Genomic DNA, 27131 nt, shown 5'->3' on the forward strand with positions numbered 1-27131 from the left:
GAAGTATCCTGATTTTTTTTTTTTTTTTCTAAGCCCACCATTGCACATTCATGGACTTGGAGGGTTCTGACCATGATCAGTCATCTTCTGGATTTATCACTCCAGTTAGTAGTTTGGTTTCTAATGTTATTTCTTGTAGTTTGTCTATGTATTGTATGTAATATATTGTCTTGTAGTTTGGTGTTGTTGATAGTGTTGTCAGTGGTTTTGTTTGGTTTCCCTAATTAGAATTTTCAACAAAATCAGTTGTTCTTTATCCTCCCAAGTCAGTCTTCAGTAGGGCACATAAAACTATGCACTTTTGTTTTCTTTTGAAAAGTAAGTAAAGGTAGTCATTAGTGAAATTATCAGCATTGGAATTAAAATGGGATGGTAGATTACGTGTATTAATGGGATAATTTTTCATGCTGCTTATATATGCTCATTAGCTTATAGACAAGCAGTTCTCAACTGGGGGGCAGTACCTACTCCTATGAAGTAATTGGAAATGTGTGGGGTATTATTCTGACACAGTAACTCAAGATTTGGGACTATGCTACAAGCATATTGTGACAAGGGGCCAGTGTTACTAAATATTATGTAATATGAAAGACACATCCACCCAGTCAAGCTTACTCAGTATTGTAATAACACCCTCATAGAGAAATGCTAACACTTAAATTTTCAAGCACTTCAATAATACTTACAATCTCTGAGTTGAATGTATTCTGGGGTGTTAAAAGATCTTCTAGGTAACTTTATTTACAGACAACTTTCCACATAATATTGGAATAAACATTTCTTTGTCTACATTCTCTTTACCTGTCATAATATTTGTGAATATGGAATTCTGACATCACAGTGCCTGTCAAACTTTTATACCAGAGCACACCAGATAGTAGAGAAGAGTAACCATGTGCCTTTGGGGGAAGTTTTGAGGAACGAATGACTTTTAAAACTTCAGATGAATTTTGCACTTGGTTTTAAGATCGAGATATAATTTATTTACAATAAAACATGCTGGTTTTGATTATAACCATCATCCCAAATTAAGATAGAAAACATTTCTGTGGCCACAGAAAGTTCTGTCATGCCTATTCAGTCATTACCACCTCCAGCCTTTTCCTTTTCAGTTACTGATCTAATTTCTGTTACCATAGCATAGTCTTGCCTGTTTTAGAACTTTGTGTAATTGGAAATCATACATAAATGTACTCTTTTGTCTTTAAATTTTCATTCCACATTTATGTTTTTGAGACTTACTCACATTGCACATATTAGTAGTAACATTCCTTTTTAGTGCTGAGTAGTATTCCATTGTATAAATGCTCCATAATTTCTTTATTCATTGAACACTTGCGTTCTTTCTAATTTTTGGCAGGTACAAATAAAGCTGCTATGAACATCCTTGTAAAAGTCATTTTGTGGACATAACATTTTCATTTCTCTTAGTTAACTAGAAATGCAACTGTTGAATCATAAGATAAATGTGTGTTTAACTTTATAAGGAACTCTAAACAGTTTTTCAAATGGTTGTGCCATTTCACATTCCCTTAGCAGTGTACTTTTATTTCCATGGTGGTGTCTTTTGGAAGAACAGAAGGTCTTAACTTTGACAAAGTGTAATTTATCATTTTTATCATTTTTCTTTTAGACTTACTGCTTTCTATATCCTAAAAAAAAAAAAAAAATTGTGTACCAATAGCTTCGCAGATTTTTCCCTAGTAGCTTTACATTTTACATTTTAAGTGTTTGATCTTCTTATGTTTTTTAAGTGTTTGATCTTTGTAATTTAATTTCTATGTCTGATCTGAAGTTAGGGGTTGAGGCTAATTTTTTTATATATAGATATCTTGTTACTCCATCCCATTTATTGAAAAGACTTTCTCCATTTATCATGACTTATATTTAAAACCAATTAACTGGGGCGCCTGGGTGGCGCAGTCGGTTAAGCGTCCGACTTCAGCCAGGTCACGATCTCGCGGTCCGTGAGTTCGAGCCCCGCGTCAGGCTCTGGGCTGATGGCTCAGAGCCTGGAGCCTGTTTCCGATTCTGTGTCTCCCTCTCTCTCTGCCCCTCCCCCGTTCATGCTCTGTCTCTCTCTGTCCCAAAAATAAATAAACGCTGAAAAAAAAAAAAATTAAAAAAAAAAATAAATAAAACCAATTAACTGTATGTATATGTAGAAATGCATATTCATACTTTATCCTGTTGATCTGTTTTGCTATACTTATGCCAATACCACAGTCTCTTACTTACTGTAATAATTTTGAAATCATAATCAAATCCTCCAACTTTGTCCCTTTTCAAGGTTGTTTTTGGCTGTTCTGTCTGGGTCCTTGGCATTTTCATAGGAATTTCAGAATCATCCTGTCATTCTTACAAAAATGTATAGATATTTATTAGGATGGCATTGAATCTGTAGATCAGTTTACAGAACTTACATCTTCATGATATTGAGGCCATGTGAGTGTCATATATCCTTCCATTTATATCTGTAATCTTTAATTTCTCCCTGCAGTGTTTTAGCTTTCTGTTTAGAAGTCTTTCATGTCTTTCATTATGTTTATACATAGATATTTTCTCGATGCTATTGAAATGGTATTTTTTTTAGATATTTATTTAAGTAATCTCTGCACCCAGCCTGGAGCTCAAACTTACGACCCGAAGATCAAGAGTTGCACACTCCTCCAACTGTGTCAGCTAGGCACCCCAAAATGGTTTTTTTTTCCTTTTTTTTAAGTTTATTTATTTATTTTGAGAGAGACAGACAGACCCAAGCAGTCTCTGTGCTGTCAGTGCAGATCCCACACAGGGCTCAATCTCACAAACCATTAGCTCATGACCTGAGCTGAAATTAAGAGTTAGACCTTATGTGACTGAGCCACCCAGGCACCCCCCAAAGTGGTATTTTTCTTTTATATTTATTTATTGGGGGGGAGGGGCAGCAAGAGGGGAGGAAGAGAATCCCAGGCAGGCTCCCAGCCACTGGCGTAGAGCCCAGCACGGGGCTTGAACTCACAAACCATGAGATCATGACATGAGCCAAAATCAAGAGTCGGTCACGTAACCAACTGAGCCACACAGGCACCCCCAAAATAGTATTTTTTTAATTATACTTTCCAGTTTGTTGCTAATATATCAAATCTTGTATCCTCTGACCTGCTAAATTTACTTAATTTTTCTGATAGTTTTTGGTATAAATTTCTTAAGATTTGCTAAATAATCAACGTTGTTTACAAGTCAAAGTAGAGTACTTCTTTCTTTTCTTTTTTTTCTTTAATTTTTTTAAATGTTTATTTATTTTTGAGAGAGGAGAGACAGAGTGCGAGAGGGGGAGGGGCAGAGAGAGAGAGAGAGGGAGACACAGAAACCGATACAGGCTCCAGACTTTGAGTTGTCAACACCAGAGTCCAATGTGGGGCTTGAACTCACAAACCAGGAGAATCATGACCTAAGCTGAAGTCAGATGCTCAACCAACTGAGCCACCCATGCTCCCTTAGAGTACTTCTTTCTTTTCAGTCTTTATGCTTCTCCCTTATTTTTTCTTGCCTTAGAACACTAGCTAACATCCCCAGTACTGTGTTGAATAGAAATGGTAAGAATGGACATCCTTGCCTTGTTTCTGATCTTGGGCAAAAAACATTCAGTATTTAACCTTTAAGTGTACTATTGGCTGTAGGTTTTTCATTGAGGAAATTCTTCTCTTCCTAGTTGACTAAAGAGTTTTTATGGTTCGTATTGAATTTTGCCAAGGCATGTGTGAATTTGTCTGATTATCATATGAGTTTTCTCCTTTATTCTTTTAATTTGGTAATTTATATTTGTTTTTAAATCCTGAGATAATCTGAGTTGGTCATAATATAAAATTAATTATATATGTTACTAGATTCTGTTTGCTGTTCATTCATTTTGTTTAGTTTTTTTGGATCTATGTTCATAAATGACATTGTTCTAGAATTTCATTTTGTTGTAATGTCCTTATTAGTTTTTGTTTGAGTTATGCCAATGCTCTTCCTCTCTTTTTTTTTTTTTTTTTAAAGTGTTTGCCTAAGATAGGTCATATTTCTTCCTTAAATGTTTGATAGCTTTTACCAATGAAGCCATCCGGGCCTCAAGTTTTCTATGTAAGGCCATCTCAATACTAGGTTTTTTTCTTTTTATGTGTATTAATATTTGAACATTGTGTTTCTCAAAGAATTTTTGTACTCATCTAGGTTGTTAAAGTCATTCACGTACAATTATCTTATCTTGTCGTTATCTTTTAATATCTGTGGTGATATTTTTTCTTTCATTCCTGATATTGATAATTTATGTGTTGTCTTTCTTCCTGATCAGTCTAGATAAGGGTCCATACATTTGATCAATCTTTTCCGAAAATTAACTTATGGCTTTTTTTTCCTCCCCAAAAATGTTTGTCCATTTCCTATTTCACTGATTTCCACTCCTATTATTCCCTTTCTTCTACTTCCATGGTGTTTAATATTTTCTTTTTCCAGCTTCTTGAGGTGAAGGTTGGGTATAACTTTTTATTCTAATAAAAACACTAAATGTTATAAATTTCTGTTAGTTTGTGGGAGTAAAGCTAAAGCAGAAAATCTCTGATATGTTGAGTATGTTGTGTTTTTATTATTGTTAAGTTCAAATATATTTCCTGATTTCCCTTTTGTCATCTTCTTTGAAATACAGACTGTTTAGAAGTGTGTTGTTTAATTCCAAATATTTGGTGTTTTCATTATTGTTAGAAGACATATTCTGTGATTTCAATCCTGTTAAATTTATTGAGATCTGTCCTAATATATGGTTTATCTTAAGGAATATTCTCTGTGCGCTTGAGAAGGATGTGTTTTCTTTAGTGGTGAGTGAAGTGTTTATTAAGTCTTCTATATCCTTACCAGTTTTGTTTTTTTTTTTTTTGACTGCTTGTTCCATTGGTTGCTGAAAGAAGTTTGTAAGTTTTCTCTTTTTTTTAAACTATGGTTGTGCATTTGTCTATTTCTACTTGTCAATTTTTGCTTCTTTTTTTTTGATGGTCTATTATTGGTTGTAAACACATGTCTGTTTGATGGGTTTCCCTCTTTTGTCATTGTGAGATTATTCTATTTCTGTTGATATTCATTGTCTTAAAGCCTTACTTTAATATTATTATAGCCATACCAAATACTATTATGCTTAATATTTGCGTGGTTTATCTTTTTCTATCCTTCTATTTCCAGCCTATCTGTGTCTTGATTTATTTTTATTTTTTATTTTTTTTTAATGTTTATTCATTTTCGAGAGCAAGAGAGAGAGAATGAGAGTGCAAGCAGTGAAGGGGCAGAGAGAGAGGGAGAGACACAGAACTCGAAGAGGGCTCCAGGCTCCATGCTGTCAGCACAGAGCCCAGCGCGGGGCTCGAACCCACGAACCATGAGATCATGACCCGAGCTGAAGTTGGATGCTTAACCGACTGAGCCACCCAGGTGCCCCTCTGTTGATTTAAAGCCGGTCTTTTATGAATAGCATATAATTGAACTTGAGATTTGTGTCCAGCCAGTAAATGTATTTGGAGGGGCACCTGTGTTGGTTAAGTGTCTGACTTAGGCTCAGGTCATGATCTCGCAGTTCATGAGTTCAAGCCCCACATTGGGCTCTGTGAGGACAAGCTCAGAGCCTGGAGCCTACTTCGGATTCTGTGTCTCCCTCTCTCTGCCTTCCCCTGCTCGTGCTCTGTCTCTCTTGCTCTTGAAAATAAAGTAAAAATTAAAGAAAAAATTTTAAGGAAATTTATTTGGAGTGTTTAGTCCATTTACATTTAATATAATTTCACTGTGATTGGATATGGGTCTACCATCTTGTCATTTATTTTCTATTTGTTCCCTCTGTTGTTTTGTTTCTCCTTTCCAGTCATCTTTTGAGTTAATTATGTAGTATTTTAGTGTCATGTTCTGTATCCTCTGTTGGCTTTTTAACTATACTACTCTTTTATTTTTTTAATAGTATAGTATGTATCCTTAACTGTCTGCACTCAACCTTGGATTAATACCACTTCACATAAGATGTGAAAATCTTGGGGCACCTGGGTGGCTCAGTTGGTTAAGTGTCCAACTCTTGATCTCAGCCCGGGTCTTGATCTCAGGGTCATGAGTTCAAGCCCCATGTTGGACTCCATGCTGGGCATGAAGCCTACTTTAAAAAAGGGGGAGGGGGGTGCACCTGGATGGCTTAGTGGGTTGAGCAATTGACTTTGGCTCAGGTCATGGTCTCTCAGTTCATTGGTTCAGACCCGAGTCGGGCTTGCTGCTGTCAGCTCAGAGCCCATTTCAGATCCTCTGTAACCCCCTCTACATCCCTCCCTCACTTGTGCTCTCTCTCTCAAAGATAAACATTTTTTAAATAATTAAAAAAATTATAAAAAGGATGTGAAAACCTTTTAACTATGTGATTCCATTATACAAATTCCCCCGTCCTTTGTGCTTTTTATACTTCTACATATGTTTTAAACTCTAGTACATTGTTATTACTTGGTCATAGTCTTTTAAAGAGTTGATAAATAAAAATAGTTCTTTTATATTTACCATCTGTAGTGCTTTTATTTTTCCCGTTTAAATTTCTATTTTGTAATACCATTTTCCATCAGTCCTGTGCAGCTCCCCAGCTCTAGAAGTACTAGAGTTTTAAGTAAAGCTACTGTTAAAACTTAAATATATTGGTAAATTTACTTTAGCTGTGAGGCACAACAGCCTTTTCTGATATTGTAGCTTTTCTTTTCTTCTTTTTTTTAAATGTTTATTTTTAAGAGAGAGGCAGACAGACAGAGTGTGAGCAGGGGAGGGGCAGAGAGAGAGAGGAAGACACAGAATCTGAAGCAGGCTTCAGGCTCTGAGCAGTCAGCACAGAGCCCGATGTGGGGCTTGAACTCACAAATTGTGAGATCACAACCTGAGCCAGAGTGGGACACTTAATGGACCAAGCCACTCAGGTACCCCATTAGCTTTTCTTAGTATTTAAATCCTCCAAGAATAAAATCAAAGCTGGTTCTGAAAGGAAAAAAAAAAAAAAAAAACAGTTAACTGGCAGTCGTTTGAAGTTTTCATCATAAAATAATAGGTAAAGCTTATCTTTGGACATAGTTTTTGAGAGGACTTTGTAAGTGTCTTAATTAAAGGTTAAAGAAAATTACTAGTATTAAGAGGAAAGTTACTGCTTTTCAGAGTTGACTGTTTATTTGGTTGTCTATACTGTTCCTGTGTATTGTGTTACTTGGTGGGCCGAAGCACTTTTTTGCTGTTTGAAAGAGTGACCAAAAATAACCTTTTAAGCAATTTGATCCAGGAGCAGCTTGGTGGGGATGAGTGGGTGAGATGAATTGTTAGAAGGCTGGGTAATGCTTAGGAACAAGCCATCAAGGGACTTTTATTTGGCTTAAAGTTAAGAATGACAGCAGCATCTTGATTTTAAAGCCATTGTTAATTCACATAAACAATGTTATTGGGTGACACTTAGACACATGATTGTACTGCAGATGCTGAATGGATATCAGCTAAGTGCCAAACACTGTGTTAAAATATTCACAGCTACAAAATCCTTCCCTTCTAGTGAGTGAGAAAGTTAAAGAGGTAATTGCATTGTGCTGAATGCATGTGATGATAGAATGAAATTCAGAGTACTTCTGAAGTAGGACTTGTACCTGGTCCAGACCTAGGGTAGTTTGGGTTTGGAGCACTTAGGGAAACATGTACCTGAACTGAGTTTTAAAGAACTTAGTGGGGTGATGTGATACAAGGATAGGACAGAGAAATTGGAAATGAATTAAGGAGTAGAGAATTAACTGTCTGGAGCAAAGAGGAAAATAATATTGTGGCATGCACAGTAGTTTGGGACAGGAAGAAAGGAATGAGAGATGAGACTGGGGAGAGGCTTTGGTATGTTCCTGGATGACTGTATAGGTCATGGTTGGATACTTGGACTGGGTCCTATAGATTTTTAGCCATTGGAGCATTTTGAGCAGGAAAACAGCATTATCTGGTTATTATTTTAGAAAGATCATTCCCACTCCAATATGAGCAATATTAATACTGGAACTAGGAAAGTTAGGAAGGTTGTTGGAAGTAACCTAGGCAAAAGATAATGGGAGTGAAAATGTAGGAAGAGGTAGATGGTTTGGAAATTGTTAGGAGGTAGAACTGATAAGTGACAGATGGAATGTAGAGGGAGAAAGAGTTAAGGATGACACCCAGTTTTCTGGCTTGGCCTTTGGAGGTGAATGGTATTACCATTACTTTAAATAAGAAAGAGGATGGGGCGCCTGGGTGGCTCAGTCAGTTGGGCATCTGACTTCAGCTCGGGTCACGATCTCGCACTTTGTGGGTTCAGCTGTGCTGACAGCTCAGAGCCTGGATCCTGCTTCTGATTCTGTGTCTCTCTCTCTGCCCCTCCTAGCTTGTGCTCTGTCTCTCTCTCTCTCTCTCTCTCTCTCTCTCTCTCTCTCAAAAATAAACATTTAAAAATAAATAAATAAGAAAGAGGAGGAGAAATAAGAGGACACTGATTTGAAACGTTGAATATAGGATACATTCAGTCTGAGAGTTCATTAGGAAATTCAACAGTGAAGTCTAGAATTTAGGAAAGCATTCTTTTGGAGATAAAGAAGGGGGATTGTCACTAGCACAGAAGAACCAGAATTGTCTTTGTAACTCTCATAATTACACAACTAGAATTAGAACTCAAAGCTCACAATTAAATGTCACAGCAGTCTGTTTAAACACATATTATTTCTATATTTTGCAGTGCTTTTGTATTTTTCGCAATTTTTCCTTTGTTTAAATTAGCTGGGGTTCAACTAGAAAAAATTCACGAATTAGCCATTTCAATTAGTCTTCAAAATGTTATGTCTGTTAGAGAAGCTAAAATTCACTTACACCACTTGTTCCCAAACTTTACTGAGAAAAATCATCTATGGTATTTGTTAAAAATGCAGACTGTTGGATCCAAACCTGAGAGGTGAAATCAGTATTGATATGAGAATTTGACTTGGAGATCTGCAGGTTTTGGTTTCAGGTAATTCTCATACACCTGGTGAAATACACTTTGTGAAATAATAACACCATAAAAAATAATGGAATTATCCTTTTCCCTAAACAGCTAAAAATCAAAGGCTGATAATATAAAAATTTTCTTAATATTGTTGAATCTTTTTTGAAATTTCTGCTAATGAAACTTTAAGAAACATGAAGTCTGTAAAAGATTGTTGAAACACAGACACTTAGAAGTAACAATTCTAGGGCAGAAGATAACATGTATGTAGAGTTGCTAATGTTCTGAAATACCTTGAATAAAATGAAGGTGGTAAAAGCTAGAGATCTGTTGCGTCAAAAGTTCCTCTTGTTGACCAGCAGAGGGCGCTCAATCTCGAAGTTGAGCTTTTTTTTTTTTCCCCCCTCTATGCTGCCTTTAAGGCCTAGAAGCTCAGGTCTTTTGAATATAGATTTTTCGTGTTCTTGTTACACAAGGCCAGGCATTCTTGTTACACAAGGCCAGGATACTTTTTTTTTATTCTTGTTTCTAAGACTTAGAAGATGTTCAATTTCTTTTTCTAGAGCCAGATCTTCATTGTACCCCCTGTGCCCATGTCTATTTCTTGTTTCCTCCCTGAAGTTTAAGACCTGAGTCATCACCTTAAGAGCTGCCATGGTACTTGGGATTAGCATAAAATCGGGGGCAGAGCCTGAGAAATGTAATGAATCTTTGCCTGTATTAAAAATGCCCAATTTTTGTTCCTAGTTAATTATTAAATAGATTCAGGGATACATTGTGTTTTGTCAGTCTTCTGATCCAGGGAATAGAATGGATAGAAGTTGATGTTAGCTTCTGGAAACAATATTGATAAGCTTGGTTGGGTCTGTAGAGCATCAAGCTCCTCCACTTTGATTGGAGGAGCTTATGGAAAACTTGCTGTCCTGGGATATATCCTTTGTCCATCCACCGCATGGAAATGTCCATTAATCTACTTGTTAGCTTTAGGCACTGAGAGCTCCGCTAAAACCCAAAGATTTCACTGAGAGGACTAAAGTAAATGTGGCAAGAGAAATTGTTTCTTTAAGTTAGGTTGGACTTGGCAGGATGTTTATCATAATTACACTTAACTACGGGATGTCAGGAAAGATCTGGAACTAGAATTATACTGTTTCCTGTTTATAAACCTTCAAACCTCGAAACTGACTAATGAATTAATTTATTATAAGAAGGTTCAGCATTTACAGAATGTATACTGCATGCCAGGCACTGTTCTCATTTAATCCCCAAGACAACCCTATGAGATAATTACTGTTACTCTTCCTGTGTTGCAAATTAGGAAACTGAGGCACAGAGAATTTAAGTAATTTGTCTGAGATTGCTAATGGAGGAGACAACCAGGGCTCACCACTGTTCAATCCTCCTGTATATCTTTAAGTGTCCAGTAACCCAGGGAACTTGTCAGCTGCATCTGTGTGTGAGCTGGCAGGAAGCTCAGTTGCCTTGGATAGCAGCTTTTCGAAACAGAGGCCCACGTGAAGTCACTGAGAACTTCAGCAGGATTCAGGAAGCCCCTGAACTCAGAAAAATGTGATTTCTGCTTTTCAGTTAATATAGCAGGAATAGAATTGAGGAAAATATGGAAAAAGAAGTGAGACAAACTTTGAAAGGTTTCACTTCACAGCACCCAATCCAGTAAATTGAGGGAATAAAAATTTGGATAACTGGTTATTTTAAGTACTTAGTGTCATTTTTAAAAAATGTTTTGTAATGTTTGTTTTTGAGAGAGAGAGAGAAAGGCAGAGTGTGAGTAGGGGAGGGGCAGAGAGAGAGAGAGAGAGAGAGAGAAACAGAATCCTAAGCAGGCTCCAAGCTCTGAGCTGTCAGCACAGAGCCTGACCTGGGGCTCAAACTCACAAACCATGAGATCATGACCTGAGCCGAAGTTGGACACTTAACCGACTAAGCCACCGAGGCACCCAAATACTTAGTGTCATTTTAAAAACAGTGTTATTTCTCTGAAATTGGTAACTTATAGTGTTCAGTTTTTTCTTATTAGAGGAGAAGAGTTCCTCAAAAATAAGAAACTTTGTTTAGTGATATAATTGAACAAATTAGTGAAGGCTAATAACTTAATTGATCTAGCAGTGGTAGAGTGTGTGAACATTTAGTTTTGATTATGATTTCAAGAACATCTGTTGTGCACTTGGTAATAAGTGTATTATTTCTTTCATTTTCTTTGATCTTTCTCTTTCATTTCACCTGATTTTCATCCATGTGAAGAATCCAAGTTACGGAATATCCTCATGTAGAAAGTTGGTTGGGAAAACACCCTATATCAGAAATAATTAATACATTATCACAAGGGTCTTCTTTTTCCTTCATACAAATTCTGATCTCGTAACCACCTTAGTGTTCTTTGGTATTAATAATGTAATGTGACCAGAAATCAGTCCTAGACTTGGTGAGGTGGGAGAAGAAACTTAGCGAGGTGAGAGAAAATTAAAGATGTTGGTGAAAAGGCAGGTTTGAGTTTTTTTATAGCTTTAAGTTAGCTCTGCACGATCCACTTTCTTGACCATGGATAATTGAGAGCTGATTATTCTGCCCAGGTCATTGTGAAAGTGACAAGTCAGACTGTAGACATCCCCAAAGCATAGGCATAGGAATAAAAATGCTGTATTTTTGTATCCATGTTCAAGAAAGATTGACTTTCGAAGTGTGTCACTATTTGGGGGAAGAGGATGCTATCACCTTTGTAAAGTTGTGAATTATGAAAGACATTTCTGTTGGGTTACTGAATGTCCCTTGGGGTTTGTTTCATTTATAACATTGCCTCAGGCCTTCTGCTACATCCTGTTGGAATGACCTTCTTTTCAACCCTGTGCTGGCAGCTGTAATATGGCTCTTTCTCCTGAATCCTTTAGGGTTATCACATGACAAGCATGAACTGTGACCCCTTTGTTCTTTACCCAGATGATTCGGTTTAAAAAATTTTTTTCTGTTTAACATTTTTGCCTTATTTCTTTCCTCTTTTTCCCTCTTTGCTCTCTTTTTTATTTCCTACCTGGACAAGGGTTTGTGGGGTGTTTTTTTTGAGCATTTTAATTTTTTAATTAAAGTATAACATTGATGCAGAAAAGCACACAAATCAAAGCTCACTGAATTTTCACAGCACGAACACACCCATGTAGACAATACTCCAGTCAAGACAGAGAACGTCACCGGAACCCCAGATAACCCTGCCCTATCTCTTTCTGGCCACTACTCCTCTTCCCTAAGGGGAATCATTGTACTGACTTCTGTAGCTTTGAACTTCATAGAAATGGAATCAGACTATATTTTGTTGTGTTTGGATCCTTTCATTTTTGTGATATTCATCTATGTTACTCAGTTTGTTACTGCTGTGTAGTTTTCCATTTGTGTAAGTATTCCACAATTTATTCTTAATGGGCATTTGGATGGTTTCTTGTTTAGGTCTATTACAAATAATAGTACTAAACATTCTCATACATGTCTTTCAGTGGACATGTGACATATTTCTGGGTATTTACATTTGCCAAGACATTGTGTATCCATCTAGCCATTTACATTTCAAAATCCATATAAAACATTAGATGATTGATTTTAGGCAAACTCTTAATAGGAAACGTTTGTAAACAACTATCGATTCAGCTTTAGCATATTATATCTAATTTTTGGCTAAGAAAATGCCTCTATTTAAATGTACTATAGTTTAAACAGATAACTCCTATATACAGCGAAATTGCCACTCACTGCCCATTACATGTTTTATTAACTCTCTTCCTAATGTGTGTTTTTTATCCAGTTTTCCAAAGCTCAGTTGGCAGGTCCATTCTGCAAAACCCTTAGGAAAATATTGTGATGGTGATAATTCACAGTGGTTAGGATTATATCTATATTATACCGCCTCTAAGTGGTAACGGGAAGAGGAATGTGCTAGTGCTTGACTGCCATGCTTTAGTGAAAGTCACAGAGGCAGACACTTGTATGCGCATTCATTACTGAGAACCTTGCAGAAGTGGTGAAAGACTGGCTGTCCCATAGCTTGGCTCCGGGACAAATAGCCAGGCAATTGTGCAGCCAGGAGTAAAGTTTTCATCCTTTTTAAACATGTCGACTTTCCAAAATTTGTTCCATGGATCCTTTTGAACATGTTTAACCTTATGAGTATAGAAATGTGATTGTGCTATCATATTCCCTCAAAACTGCAAAGCATCTCTTAAGGAGATTTTGTTTGACCATCAGGTAAAGTGCCCCTCAGTCATTCTGTGAACATGCATAGAATTAAGTTGACTTGTTTTGACCAAAGTGTATTCCTTAAAGAGGATTTCTTTCTCCTCCATCAAAACAAAACAAAAATGTAGAGGGAATAATCAAAATTCGGTGGTTATAAAAGGATAGTTACAGAACCAGAAGATTTGCCTCCTATGTTACGGAAATATAAATGTAAGTCTTTTGGAGGGTGAAAGGAGGGTCGACAACCGTATCAAGATGTTTTTGGGAACAAAGTATGGTTAAAAAAAAAGAATGAGAGAATAAAGGATTTCACCTTGACAAAATTATCCTTTAAGAATTCTGTTATTTTTCGTTTCTTCTTCCAGCCTTTGTTTTTGTAAAGGAACAGTGGGAAGTGAGCCTGCAGGGAAGCCATGTGATGAGTTTGTACCTGATTTGGTAGATAATATAACACAGTAATAACTAAGAGCACTCACTTTATTTTTTTATTTATTTTATTTATTTTTAAGTTTGTTTTTTTTTTTTTTAATTTACATCCAAATTAGTTCGCATATAGTGCAATAGTGATTTCAGGAGTAGATTCCTTAGTGCCCCTTACCCATTTATCTTATCCCCTCCTCCCATAACCCCTCCCATAACCCTCTGTTTGTTCTCCATATTTATGAGTCTCTTCTGTTTTGTCCCCCTCCCTGTTTTATATTATTTTTGTTTCCCTTCCCTTATGTTCATCTGTTTTGTCTCTTAAATCCTCATATGAGTCAAGTCCTATGATTTTTGTCTTTCTTTGACTGACTAATTTCACTTAGCATAATACCCTCCGGTTCCGTCCACGTAGTTGCAAGTGGCAAGATTGCATTCTTTTTGATTGCCGAATAATACTCCATTGTATATATATATATACCATATTTTCTTTATCCATTCATCCATCGATAGACATTTGGGCTCTTTCCATACTTTGGCTATTGTTGATAATGCTGCTAGAAACATGGGGGTGCATGTGTCCCTTCAAAACAGCACACCTGTATTCCGTGGATAAATGCCTAGTAGTACAATTGCTAGGTCCTACGGTAGTTCTGTTTTTAGTTTTTTGAGGAACCTCCATACTGTTTTCCAGAGTGCTGCACCAGCTTGCATTCCCATAAGAGCACTCACTTTAGATCAACTTAGAAATTGAGTCCCGGTTCAGTTTTGCTGTGTGACTCTGAACAGGTCGCTTAACCTATCTAAGCTCAGTATTCTCATTTGATAAATGGAGGCAGCACCCATGTAACTTGTTGCAATGTTACATGAAAGAAAAGAGATCATGTGTGGGAAGTGATTAACATAGCTGTCATAACAAGTGCTCCGGTAGCTAGTCTGGACAGGGTGGGGGGAGCCATTGAGGATTTTTGAACCACAGAATGGTAGGACCTGAATCATGTAAGGCTTTTTCTTTTATTTTTATAATCGACATACAAAAAGCACACATTTCAAGTATTCAGTCTGATAGATTTTTATATATACATATACCTATGAAATCATCGCTGAAATTGAAATAATGACCACATCCATCAATCCTGAAACTTTTGTCTAAGACCTTTAAAGAAGAAAGTCTGGCCTTCAATGCACAGCAAAGAATGGAGTGAAGTAGAGCCTGGAAGTGGAGAAATCAGTTAAGAGGCTGTGGCCCTGGCCCAGGTGAGAGAGAAAGATTGAATGAGGTGTGGGGGCAGTTGGCCTTCCCCAAGAGATGGGGCTGCTGGGGACAGGGTTGAGCCTGCTGCGTTATTGTATTCTCTCCAGCACCTAACTCAGTGGCCAGAGGCTAGTAGCTCTTCCATGCTGAAGACAGTTGTTCCCTTTATGAAAGATTGGTTACTTTAAACTTTTTTCTCTATTCTGTTTAGGGCTTAAAAGACAATCTTCTTGCTTCTGGGACATCCAGCCTGACAGCCACCAAACAGTTGCTTCGTCCAAGAATCACAAGAATCTGTCTCAGGGACTTGATATTCTGTATGGAACAGGAAAGAGAGATGAAGTATTCTCGAGCTCTGTACCTTGCCCTTCTGAAGTGACCACTCCAGTCTCCATCCAGATCCTTGCTGTTTACTGCCAAAGAAGACATAAAGAGCATTGTTGCACTCTCCTGAAATTTCAGTTTCTGGAAAATAATCACCAATAGGGAAGATCATTGTTTACAGTTATAAACTTTTATTAAATCTTACTTACACATCCCACGGGGTTCTTAATGACTAGAATTCAACTTTGTCTTCTGGAAATTGGTTATGAAACACAGTTCACACAAACATAGGCTTCTGCCTACCTGTGGATTTAATTACAGCAAGTTAAGGCCCTGTTTGTTACCACCTGCTTCATTTGCTGGACTGTAGGCGAGGTGTCTTTCCCTAACACAGCCTGCATTACGATGCAGGGGAAAGAAAGGAAGAGTCCCGACTTTCCAAGATTATATTTCATCCTCTGATGAACTTGTCTCAAAGTGTTAGGTTTTCTAGGCTGGGATCAGAAGTTGCTTAGCTAATTGTGATAGTCACCTTCTGTAGTTGCAGGTGACAAGCCACAGCGTCTGTAGTGACTTTGGTCAGCCGAGTCCCAGTGTTGTCAAAACGGAGACAGATGGGGATAGTTTGTGCCTGTCCCCACAAAGGTGGCTCCTCTCTGGGTCGTCACCATATGCTGCTTCTGATACCAAGTGAGGGGACATCCTTGTCAGGGAAACTTTAAAATGGAAGCTGCTGATATACCTCACTGAAAAGTGGAAAAGGTGGGAAGTACTGAAAAGAATGATGGGACACTGCGTTCAAACTGAGGAGGGGAAAATGAGAGTGGAACCTCAGAATAGGAACCGTGCTGCACATGCGTCCTCCGTTCCAGTGGTGGGATTGGAACTCCAGAGCAACCGGTACACGTTTTGTTGACAGGACAAAATCACAGCCCAACCAAAAAAGGAAAATGTATCAAACATTTTCAAATGTACAGTATCTCAAAAGGAAGTCGTTATTTTTTGTTTTGTGTATTGTTTTAAATCTCAAGAAGGATAGTTTTCTAAAATCCTTTTCATTACCGCAAGTTTTAAGCATCTTGTTGCATTTAAAAAATCCTAATCGATGATTAGAAATTTTTAACAATAGGACTCCATTTTGGATTCTGTACGCAAAAGGTAATGTCAGCATTTCATTGTTGGAGATCTTGGCTCTAAATGTACTATGAGGAGCAATATATATACATATATATATATTTTTTTTTTTCCCCCACCTGAGGAGGAAGCTGATGTTTTGTAAAGCAAACCCTCTTTTCTTTCTTTTAATTCCGCCTTTGTGGCATGTAGTTGGTGAAAAATAATAGCTGTATTTAGAATCCCATACAGAAAGAACAAGTAAATCCTCCAAGAAGATTTTTTAAAAATGGGAAAGCTGTGCTTCTTAGAAAAAGAATTCAGGGGGAAAAGAACACACCTCTGGTATGTTACTCCTTATCCTGTTCTTCCCATTGGGACTGTTGTGGCCATGTTCTATACTGTAATAAATGTTAAATTGGCCATTTTTGTTTCAGCAAGTTATGTAAAATGCTATAAATTATGTATATGTTAAAAGAGAAACTTTCAGAAGAGATCTATACCTAAAGTTGTTTTTGTATATTTAAATGCTTAGCTTTATTTTTTTGTAAAGTGCAGCATATTCCCATATTTGTGTATAAATGTTTAAAATTATTTCAAATACTTCATTAAAATAATTATTTTATTATACGAATAATTTTGCTCAGTTACTGACTTTGAAAACCAGTATCTTTAGTAGTAAGCCTCCACACCTGGGGGCTGGGCAGGGTAAGTGGGTCTTACCTGCTGGGCAATGGATCTTTCTTGGTTAGGATTGTTACTTTGGAGTATCAGCATTTGGGTTCCAGAACCTTACTTCAAATCCCAAGTTACTATTACCACTGTCTTTGGAATAGTTGTAAATTTGCATGCTATTTGACTCACAAAGAAAGCTAAACATATTCATTACAAAAGCTTTTCTTGGCCCATCAATTTTCTTACTAAAAGTATTCTTTTTCAAACCTTATTTTTAATATACATTTTTAAAATTTGTGTCGTGAAGTATATCTTACAAAAGAACAAGTACAGTGTATCCAAAGTATTCTTCTGCTCAGTTTGCAAAATGGTGGCCTTGGGGTAGATTTGCTATAAAGGCATTCTCTGTGACTCATACAGTGTTTCCCGTGTTTTAATTTACAAAAATCTATATTTCCACTTCCTTTGAAAAATCAGAAGATCTGGAATCATTAGGTACCTCCTTGTGTATGGTAATCCACTGGAGCCATCCAGTGCCTTTTCACTTTAGATGTGGGGGCATAGATTTACCTTCCCTTGTCTGAACCCTTCAAGTATTGACGTTTGTGACCCTCTGCCTTCAAGTAAATATTTATCTTGGGTGATGAACAGTAAAAGAGTAAAGTACTGGACATTCTCTTACCTGTTTTTTTTTAAGCAACTTTATTGAGGCATATTTTATATATAAAATTCACCCATATTTCACCCATTTACTTTTAATATGACTGATCTTTTAAATTTTTTTTTTTTTAATGTTTATTTTTGAGAGAGGGAGAGACAAAGTGCAAGTGGGGGAGGAACAGAGAGAGAGGGAGACACAGAATCTGAAGCAGTCTCCAGGCTCTGAGCTATCCGCACAGAGCCTGGCACGGGGCTCAAACTCATGAGCCGTGAGATCACAACCTGAGCCAAAGTTGGATGCTTAACTGACAGAGCCACCCAGGCTCGCCAACTGATTGATCTAAATTGTTTCCTCCATGAGTATCTTTAAGACCTTCTCCTAAAAATAAGATCAACATTTAACATTCTTTTAAAGCCTATATTTCTTAAATCCTGCATTTGAGTTAAATTTTGTTTCATTAGAATTTTGGCAACACTTTATTTAGAATTAAGGCCATTTATACCAAGTATGTCATATGTCATAGTTGCAGCAAAGAATGCATGTAATATTAGGGCATATTCTTCAGAAAAATATGGAACCAAGATCGCAGATTAAGTTGGACTTTTTATCCCTAGTTGTATAATGAACTAACTTAAGTATTTATAAAAGTCTGAGCTTAGTAAGACTCCATGATTCTGCATGAAATAAAATATAGTATGTCATATGTTAGTACATGACATGGTAGCTAGTTTTTGTTTGATTGTTGTTTGCGTTGTTATCTTTTCAGGCACTTTTTGGGCTCCCTGAACTGAAATGACTTTTTTTTTTTTTCATGTAGGCATGATTTACATCTGATATCAGTACCTTTTTCTCTGACTTTTTAACCACTTCATGTGCATTTTCATGTGCATTTCAGTATTTTCATGTGCATTTCAGTTGTGTTGCTTTGGTGCATTTGCTTTTTTACTGAAGTTGGTTCACAAGTTGAAAATTGGTCCTCAGTAGAATGGTTTTGCCATATTTTTCTTTTGGAAAACGTTGAGAGACCGCTGTGCTGGCAGGCAACCTAGAGTGTCCGCCACCATATTCTTGAACGCTGGCTAGTGGGTGAGCAGAACAGGCACAAGAGTGATAGGGTTAGTATTTATGTCTACTTGGCACATTGAATCTTTGTGGGAAGGAAATACTCCCTAGGAACTCATTTTAAGACTTTTGACTTTGTTGGTAAACCGGGAGAGCAATTTTAATGACAACTCTTCTTTAATAATGCCAGGTCGAGGGGCGCCTGGGTGACTCAGTCGGTTGAGCATTCCGACCTCGGTTCAGGTCATGATCTCACAGTTCGTGGGTTCGAGCACCGCATCAGGCTCTGTGCTGACCTCTTGCTCAGAGCCTGGAGCCTGCTTCAGATTCTGTGTCTTCTTCTCTCTCTGCCCCTCACCTACTCACGCTTTGTCTCACTCTGTTTCTCAAAAATAAATAAATGTAAATAAAAAATTTAATAATGCCAGGTTGACACCTTGCTAAGTTTTCTTATTGTAGGTGGTATTGACACAGTATTGCCCTGGCTGCGTCTCTAATCTTGCCTCTTACCAGTTGTGTGGCCTTGGGCAAATTATTTAACTTCTCTGTGCCTTCGTCTCCTCATCTGGAAAATAAAAGGCTATGAGGAAAATGAAAACATTTATTTCTGTGCTAAATCTGTAGATGTTATAGGTCATACTGTCGATCTAGCTTTGTGTCCTTTCCTACCACTGGAGATGCTGAAAGAAGATAAACAACTTAGAATAAAATGTCACTTTTGAGGTTCATCCTTCAAAGTGACATTGAGGCTGTGTTTCTCATTTCCTCTTACTGCATTTGGATTTGTTTAAAACAATTTCAATTTGTCATCTTTAGGGGTGAAATGAAATACCCTTCTAATATCATTCCTTGCACCGGCCCTGTACACGATAAGGTAGGATGGAAGAAGAATTGCCATAATTCTACATAAGCTGCTTAGCACTTGCAAAGCTAGTATTGAAATGTTACCTGTGAGGTTTCGGCTGTGGGACTGATAACTTTTCCTGTTTGTAATTGTAACTAACAGGCTTTGCCTGAAGATGAGTGGAAGGTTGGCTTCTTGATGAATCTATCTTAGGCCTCCACTTCCCTAAACAGAAGTATAAAGTCATTGTACTGAGTTGGCTTCAAAGAACCTTTAAACTTGCAGATGGAGGGGCACCGGGGTGGCTCTGTCGGTTAAGCATCCTACTTCAGCTCAGGTCATGAGTTTGAGCCCCGCGTTGGGCTCTGTGCTGACAGCTCAGAGCCTGGAGCCTGGTTCGGATTCTGTATCTCCCTCTCACTCTGCCCCTCCCCATCTTGCACTCTGTCATTCTCAAAAATAAACATTAAATTTTTTTTAAAATAATAAACTTGCAAATGGCAATATAAATATCTCACTGGGTACTTCCCAGTAATGTTAATTCCCATAGAGATAGACAGTGGTTGCCTCTAACACAGAGAAGAGCAAGACAATTGAATAAATGGTACATTGTGTCATTTCCATGCCTTCTGCCATTATCAAAAAGCCTGTGGTGCTGGGCTAGACCCCAGTCAAGGAACAATTCAAGTGTTGTTATTGATGTGTATTAGTTTCCTAGGGCTACCATAACAAATTGCCACAAACTAGGTGGCTTCAAACAACAGAAACGTATTTTCTCACAGTTCTGGAGGCCAGAAGTCTGAAATCAAGGTGTTGGCAGGGCCACCCTCCCTCCATAGGCCCTAGGAGAGAACTTTCCTTGCCTTTCCAGCTTCTGGTGGCTTTTGATGTTCCTTGGTTGTGGCAGCAAAACACCAGTGTCTGCTTCTGTCCTCACATGGCCTCTGTCCTCCACGTCCTTTTCTTATAAAGGCACCTGGTCATTGACTTTAGGGCTCATTCCAATTCAGTATGATCTCATCTTCGCCTTTAACTAACATCCGCAAAGACCCTATTTCCAAACAGGGTGACATTGTGAGGTTCCAGGTGGACATGGACTTGGGAATGGGGGGAGGGGGGGATGACACTATTCAGCCCACTGCAGGAGCATCCTTTATATATTCCTGATACTTTTATTTTCTGCCTCTGATTTCAAGAGCAGTGAAAAATTAATGGTTGCTAACATGGAAGGGGTTGACCTTATATCTCTTTACACTGGAAACTTATGATCTTCAGTTCTGTCAAGATGCCGATCCTGACCTTTCCTCCTTTTCTCTTCCCCTTTAGACAAAGCTTTTGGTGCTGTCCTAGTTTTACCATAGTGTGTTCAGGTGAATCTGTCTTGTATATTATTGGGGAAGGAAAGTAAGGAGCAAAGTCCAGAATTCCTGCGGGAGAGATGCGTCATCAAGGAGAGACTTGGAACTTGGAGAAATGTCAAGAATAGCTTTTTTTTTTTTTTTTTTTTTTTTTTTTTTAATTTTTAACGTTCATTTATTTTTGAGAGAGAGAGCATGGGCAGGGAGAAGCAGAGAGAGGGACAGAATCTGACACAGGCTCCAGGCTCTGAGCTGTCAGCACAGAGCCTGACGTGGGGCTCCAACTCAGGAACCGTGAGATCATGACCTGAGTGGAAGACGCTCAACCACCTGAGCCACCAGGCTCCCTGAGAAACGTCAGGAATAGCTGTATTGACCTAATCACAGATTAAGCATTAGCCTCTGGAACTGGGAGTTGGTACCAACTTCTACACCTAGGGTCACTACAGGCGGCTCAAGTTTTTATCAGATTTCTTCTGTGATAGAATACTTAAAAGGTTCTAACTAATTTTAAAAGAATGTGTATTTTGCCTACCGTAGCTTTAAAAAGTCATCCTTTGTCTTTTTCTTAAGGATTTACTAAATAAGTAAACAGTTGGCAGTGGTTTGGGGAAAAGACCCTTGGAAGTCTGCATATATTCTAGAAAGAACAACACAGAAAAGTCTACTGAATGCAGTCTGTAAAGGTCAGAAAACAGCAGGCTTTGCCTGAAATATTAGCATGGGAACAATCATTTAGCAGATTCTCAAACTTGTCTTCATGACAGTGTCTTCAGTTATCTCAAAGGCGGACTGAAATCTCAGGTTTCCAAGATTAAGTTTTAATCCATCATTTTGAAAGATGCAGAGGCAGGCATGGGGATTAGGAGAGAAAGATATCAAATCAAGCAAGATGATAAGATGTTGCATCCTCTGTGCCATTAAATCTGTTTCAAGGTTACTGAGTGACATCAATTGCTAAGGCACAGACTAGGTTACAAAGATGAGTGTTTGTTGAACAAGATGTTTATGTGGTCTAGTCTACCACGTTTAAGTGTAAATTCACTTAGAATCAAGCCACTTATTTGCAGCCTAAGGTTCTAGATACTTCTGAGGCTATCTGAAGGTTATCCAATCCTATCTAATAAAAGAATTCCCTTCAGCATCCCTGAAACACAGGTCCTCTAATAATGCCAGTGATGGTGACCTTACTATATTATACAATCCATACTTGAATTGTCCTCTTATTTCTATGTTCTGTCTTGGCTTGATTTGAAAGCTGCCTTCCTATAATTTAGCATTTGGAGGAGGCCTGCTTTTGTTCTGTAACGTCACATAATAACACTAGTAATTTTTTAAAAATATGTGTATTCACTTTTGAGAAAGAGAGTGCAAGTGGGGGAGGGGCAGAAGGAGAGGGGGACAGAGGATCTGAAGCGGGCTCTGCGCTGACATCTTCGGAGCTGACAACAGTGAGCCCAATGCGGGGCTTAAACTCATGAACCATGAGATCATGACCTGACCCAAAGTCCGACACTCAACCAACTGAGTCACCCAGTCTCCCCTAACAGTAGTAATTTTTTGAACACTGACTATGTGTAAGGTACAGGACCAAGCTAAGCATTCTACCTGCACTATCTAAACCCACCCTCGCACAGTTTCACGAGAGTCTGGCAGGGATCCACTTCCTCCTGCATACACAGCTAGACCACATCTCGAGTCTCCTTTTAGTTAAATGTGGCCATGTGTCTGCGGTCTGACCAAAGACATGTAGGCAGAAGTAGTGTGGGGTATGTTTCTGATCTGGCTCAGGACAACCTGCCATGTAGGATCTTGCATGTTCTTTCCCTTTCCACTGAGACCTCGGTAGGCTCATGATGAAGATGGCACAGCCACCAGATGTGAAGAGCCTTGGGTCACTGAATTGCGGCTCAGAGCAAAACTGCCTCTTGGCCAAGAACACCATTTCGGGCTATACGTGAATGAGAAATAAACATCTAATATGTGGGGCGCCTGGGTGGCGCAGTCGGTTAAGCGTCCGACTTCAGCCAGGTCACGATCTCGCGGTCCGTGAGTTCAAGCCCCGCGTCGGGCTCTGGGCTGATGGCTCAGAGCCTGGAGCCTGCTTCCAATTCTGTGTCTCCCTCTCTCTCTGCCCCTCCCCCGTTCATGCTCTGTCTCTCTCTGTCTCAAAAATGAATAAAACATTAAAAAAAAAATTAAAAAAAAAAATTTATAAAAAAAAAAAAAAAAAAAACATCTAATATGTAAACCACTCCCAATGCATCTGTTCTCACAGTTTGTAGAGCTGAATTAACACTACAGATAGCTACTGCTATTGGTATTTCTATTTTACTGGTGAGGACACGGGTGTGTCAAGAGACAACGATTTAGTGGAAGTCACAGAGAAAGTTGTTGAGATGGTATTTGGACCTCAGTCTGTCCAACCCCAAAGCCTGCACTCTTGATTCCTACACTGAACGGGAGTTTTGGTTTTGTTGTTTTGTTTGTTAGTGCTTCAGAGCTAATCTCTGTCCCACAATGATGGCACTTTCACTATGTGAGGATAACTCCATTTCCTTTCCTACACATCACGTCCCTTTTGTAACTGAGGGGGCCAGTTCATCAATTCTCACAATGGTCATTCTAGATTTCTCAGGACTTTATTTTGATTGTTCACTTGGTGTATTCCACCATACTAAAGGCCACAGTAAAATGTGATTTGCTTGGGGCACCTGGGTGGCTCAGTCAGTTGAGTGTCTCACTCTTGATTTCAGCTCAGGTCATGGTCATGATCCCAGGGTTGTGGGATCCAGCCCCTCGTCAGGCTCCATGAATCTGCTTAGGATTCTCTTGCTCTCTCTCCCTCTACTCCTCTCCCCTGCTCATGCTCTCTCTCTCTCTCTCCAAAATAAAAATTCAGTAAATAAACAAAAATAGAATGTGGTTCCCATTCTCCCATTCTTTTTTTTTTTTTTTTAATTTTTTTTTTCAACGTTTATTTATTTTTTTTGGGACAGAGAGAGACAGAGCCTGAACGGGGGAGGGGCAGAGAGAGAGGGAGACACAGAATCAGAAACAGGCTACAGGCTCTGAGCCATCAGCCCAGAGCCTGACGCGGGGCTTGAACTCCCGGACCGCGAGATCGTGACCTGGCTGAAGTCGGACGCTTAACCGACTGCGCCACCCAGGCGCCCCAAGTCTAAATGCAATACCACCTATCGGGCTTGAAGAGTAGGAAGGGTGGTGAGCCCCTACTATTTAGAGCAGAAGTCTGTGGTGCCGTTGGTGCAAAGTCACACTGTGGAAACGTGAGGCTTGTGGCTAACCAATCACCCCAAGGCTTTTTATGCTCACGATTCAGAGACTAGCCAGGGGGCCAGTTCCTAGGGCCAGTTCTTACCTAGGAACTCGTTAGAAACATGGGACCTCAAACCCCACTCCTGACTTGCTGAATCAAAACCTGCATTCTAGTAAGATCCCCAGGTGATTCCTGTGCTCTCGGAAGCTGGAGAAGCACTGCTCTGATTGATTGCCTTTATCAACCTCAAGAAAAAAACCTCACATATGTTCTGCAGTGCTTGATTTTGCTCTGGCCTGTTCAGTTTAGCCAGTTACAGTCATTTTGGATTTTGATTCTGTGATGTATTGAGGACATTTGAATTCAAGTTAATAAATCAACGATATCATTATCCCTCTCAGCCTGTGTCACCCACACGTTTCCTAAGCATGCCTTCTAGGTTCATTCAAGTTGCCCATAAATGTGTTGACCAGGACAGGGCCAGCTGTGAAACTGGGAAGTATGTTGCTGCCCTCGAACATCAGCTTCTTAACTGGCACTGATTGCTCTCCATGGCCAACAGTGACTATGTCTAACTCATAGTGCCATTGCAGACTTCATAGTTTCCACGAGCAACTCTGGAGAACTTGCTCAACTCTATGCACTGCCTCGCCTGTGGTTAGCCAACCTAGCAGCATCTCGAAGAAGAGCATGATCATGGTTTAGAAGATCCCCATCTGTTACGGGCTAGATTGTGTCCCCCAGGCCCTGAATTCATTATGTTGACATTCTAACCCCTAGTCTTTCAGAATGTGGCTGTATTTGCATATAGGATCTTTAAAGAGGTGGTTAAAATGAGGTCTATAGAGTGGCCCTGATCCAATATAACTGGTGTCCTTATAAGAAGAGATTAGGACACAGACAAGTACAGAAGGAAAGCCGCTTGAGGACACAGCAAGGAGGCAGCCATCTACAAGCTAAGGAGAGGGGCCTCAAAAGAACCCAGCCCGCTGACATCTTGATCTCGGACTTCTGGTCTCCAGGATCGTGAAAACATAGATTTCTGTTGTTTTAGCCTCCCATTTTGTGGTACTTTGTTATGGCAGTCAGGCAAACTAACACACCATTCCCTCCCTCCCCTCTTCTGCCTTTACTTTCTGGCTCTGGCAGGATGAGCTGAGGTGGTACTTTCAATTGCCTGTCTGAGAAACTTAGGCATAAATGATATATTTAAAATGCCTTGGTGGTGAGGGGGCACCTGGGTGGCTCAGTCAGTTCAGTGTCTGACTTCAGCTCAGGTCATGATCTTGCAATCTGTGAGTTCGAGCCCCGCCTCAGGCTCTGTGCTAACAGCTCAGAGCCTGGAGCCTGCTTTGGATTCTGTCTCCCTCTCTCTGCCCCTCCCCCACTCACGCTCTCGCCACCTCTCTCAAAAACAAACATTAAAAAGATTTTCTAAATAAATAAATACATACATACATATATTTAAAAAAAAAAAAATGCTTCAGGGGTGTTGGCTACAGTAAAGTCCTGGGTGAAGTAGAGGATTGCCTCAAATGGAAGAATCACCACTAGGGTCTCAAGGTACAGAGGAATGTTCAAGGTGTCTGCATTCATGATACTTAATCAAAGCTTACAGGAAAAGTCAATATACATCACCCTGGAGCCAAACTGCCCGGAGAACAAAAACGTCATTCACCATACAGCACAAACTCTAGCGGCCCTGTCAGCCTGTCCACTCGATACCAGAATCCCTTTCTTGCAACTCCACTGCTTCAGAGGGGCCTCAGCCTCTCTGCCCCTGTTTTTCCTACTACTGTTTCTGCTACTGCTTTCATTCTCTATTTATAAAGTGTCTTCTTCTTGCACATTTTTGCATCTGGGCACACGATTCTCTGTGTGTCACGTTCAAACCTAAGAGAGAAGAAGTGGCTGGGTCTGTTAAATGCTCCTCCTCTTGGACACTCGTACTTGTTGGTTGTGATTTTGTGCTAAACTATCTCATAGGTGCTGGCCAGCCTGAAGGTGGCTGCTCTGGTGTCAGGTGCTAGTCCCCGGTGCAGACTGCTGTGACCAGCGTGGCAGTGTCACAGATAGAAAGCAAGACAGATTTCATGCAAGGAAGTGCCCTTGACAGCGTTGTTTGGGGGAGGCGCGGGCCCGGCAAGCATGCTACACTTTGCCGCTCAAAGTGTGGTCCGTGAACCAGCAGCAGCATAGGCCTCCCCAGGAACGTGTTTGGTGTAGAACCTTGGCCCCTCCCCCAGAGCTGCCCAACCAGAATCTGCATCATAATAAGATGCCCAGGAGATTACCAACCTTCTCATTGATTGTTAGTAAATCTGGACTTTTCTGTATATCAAGTTTGCTTAAAACTGCATGCCCCTGTAGGTCAGATTGGATCCAGGCTTAGGAGTTTTAAACCTGTACTGCACCTTGGCCATATAGTCAGCTTTCGGAATGAGATGTTGAAACCCAGAGAGATGAGGTGATTTGCCTGACACCCCATCACACTTGGATGCATTTAACGATGCACAATTTTCTATGAACGCTGGTAATATAAAAATATATTTTCTTAGGCAACTTGGCGATGCTGTGTCAGTTTCTGAGCCAGATACATTTGAGAACCGGGTCCAAACTTAAAGTGATGGGCAACTTTGCTACTAGCTACATACCTTAACTGCATTCAAAGGGATCAGTGCATTGGAGGGTTGGAGAAAAGTTACAAGGACTGTTTGCCAAAGAGAAGCATCATCATTCTTCCAGTTAGAGGGGCCAACACTTGGCAGTGCATTCTATCTGGTCTTCCTCTTTTAGGAAAGATTATTAGAGCATGTCTCATTTCTTTTTTTTTTTTTTTTTTAACTTTTATTTATTTTTGAGAGACAGAGAGAGAGAGAGCGCGTGCTTGCGTGCATGAGTGGGG

The 27131-nt window shown here is 39.3% G+C and overlaps 1 protein-coding gene across 3 annotated transcripts in view; it reads left to right on the forward strand.

Annotated features, from left to right (window-relative positions):
• Positions 1-16980, forward strand: part of TAF4B (TATA-box binding protein associated factor 4b) — a 126063-nt gene extending 109083 nt beyond the window's left edge. The window contains exons 15-16 of one of the 3 annotated variants that reach the window (XR_006707285.1): positions 14809-14911; positions 15121-15208. Coding sequence is in view for 2 of the 3 variants with exons in the window: in XM_045457143.1 (XP_045313099.1) it covers positions 4926-4931; positions 15121-15288 (174 nt within the window). In the remaining variant the exon portion in view is untranslated. Of the gene's footprint in view, positions 1-4925; positions 4932-14808; positions 14912-15120 lie in introns of all 3 variants that reach the window. The other 2 variants (XM_045457143.1, XM_045457144.1) reach the window with 2 other exon arrangements.
• The last annotated feature ends 10151 nt before the right edge of the window (positions 16981-27131 follow it).

Source organism: Leopardus geoffroyi, chromosome D3 (assembly GCF_018350155.1).
Source record: "Leopardus geoffroyi isolate Oge1 chromosome D3, O.geoffroyi_Oge1_pat1.0, whole genome shotgun sequence".
In the NCBI taxonomy this organism is placed as follows: Eukaryota; Metazoa; Chordata; class Mammalia; order Carnivora; family Felidae; genus Leopardus; species Leopardus geoffroyi.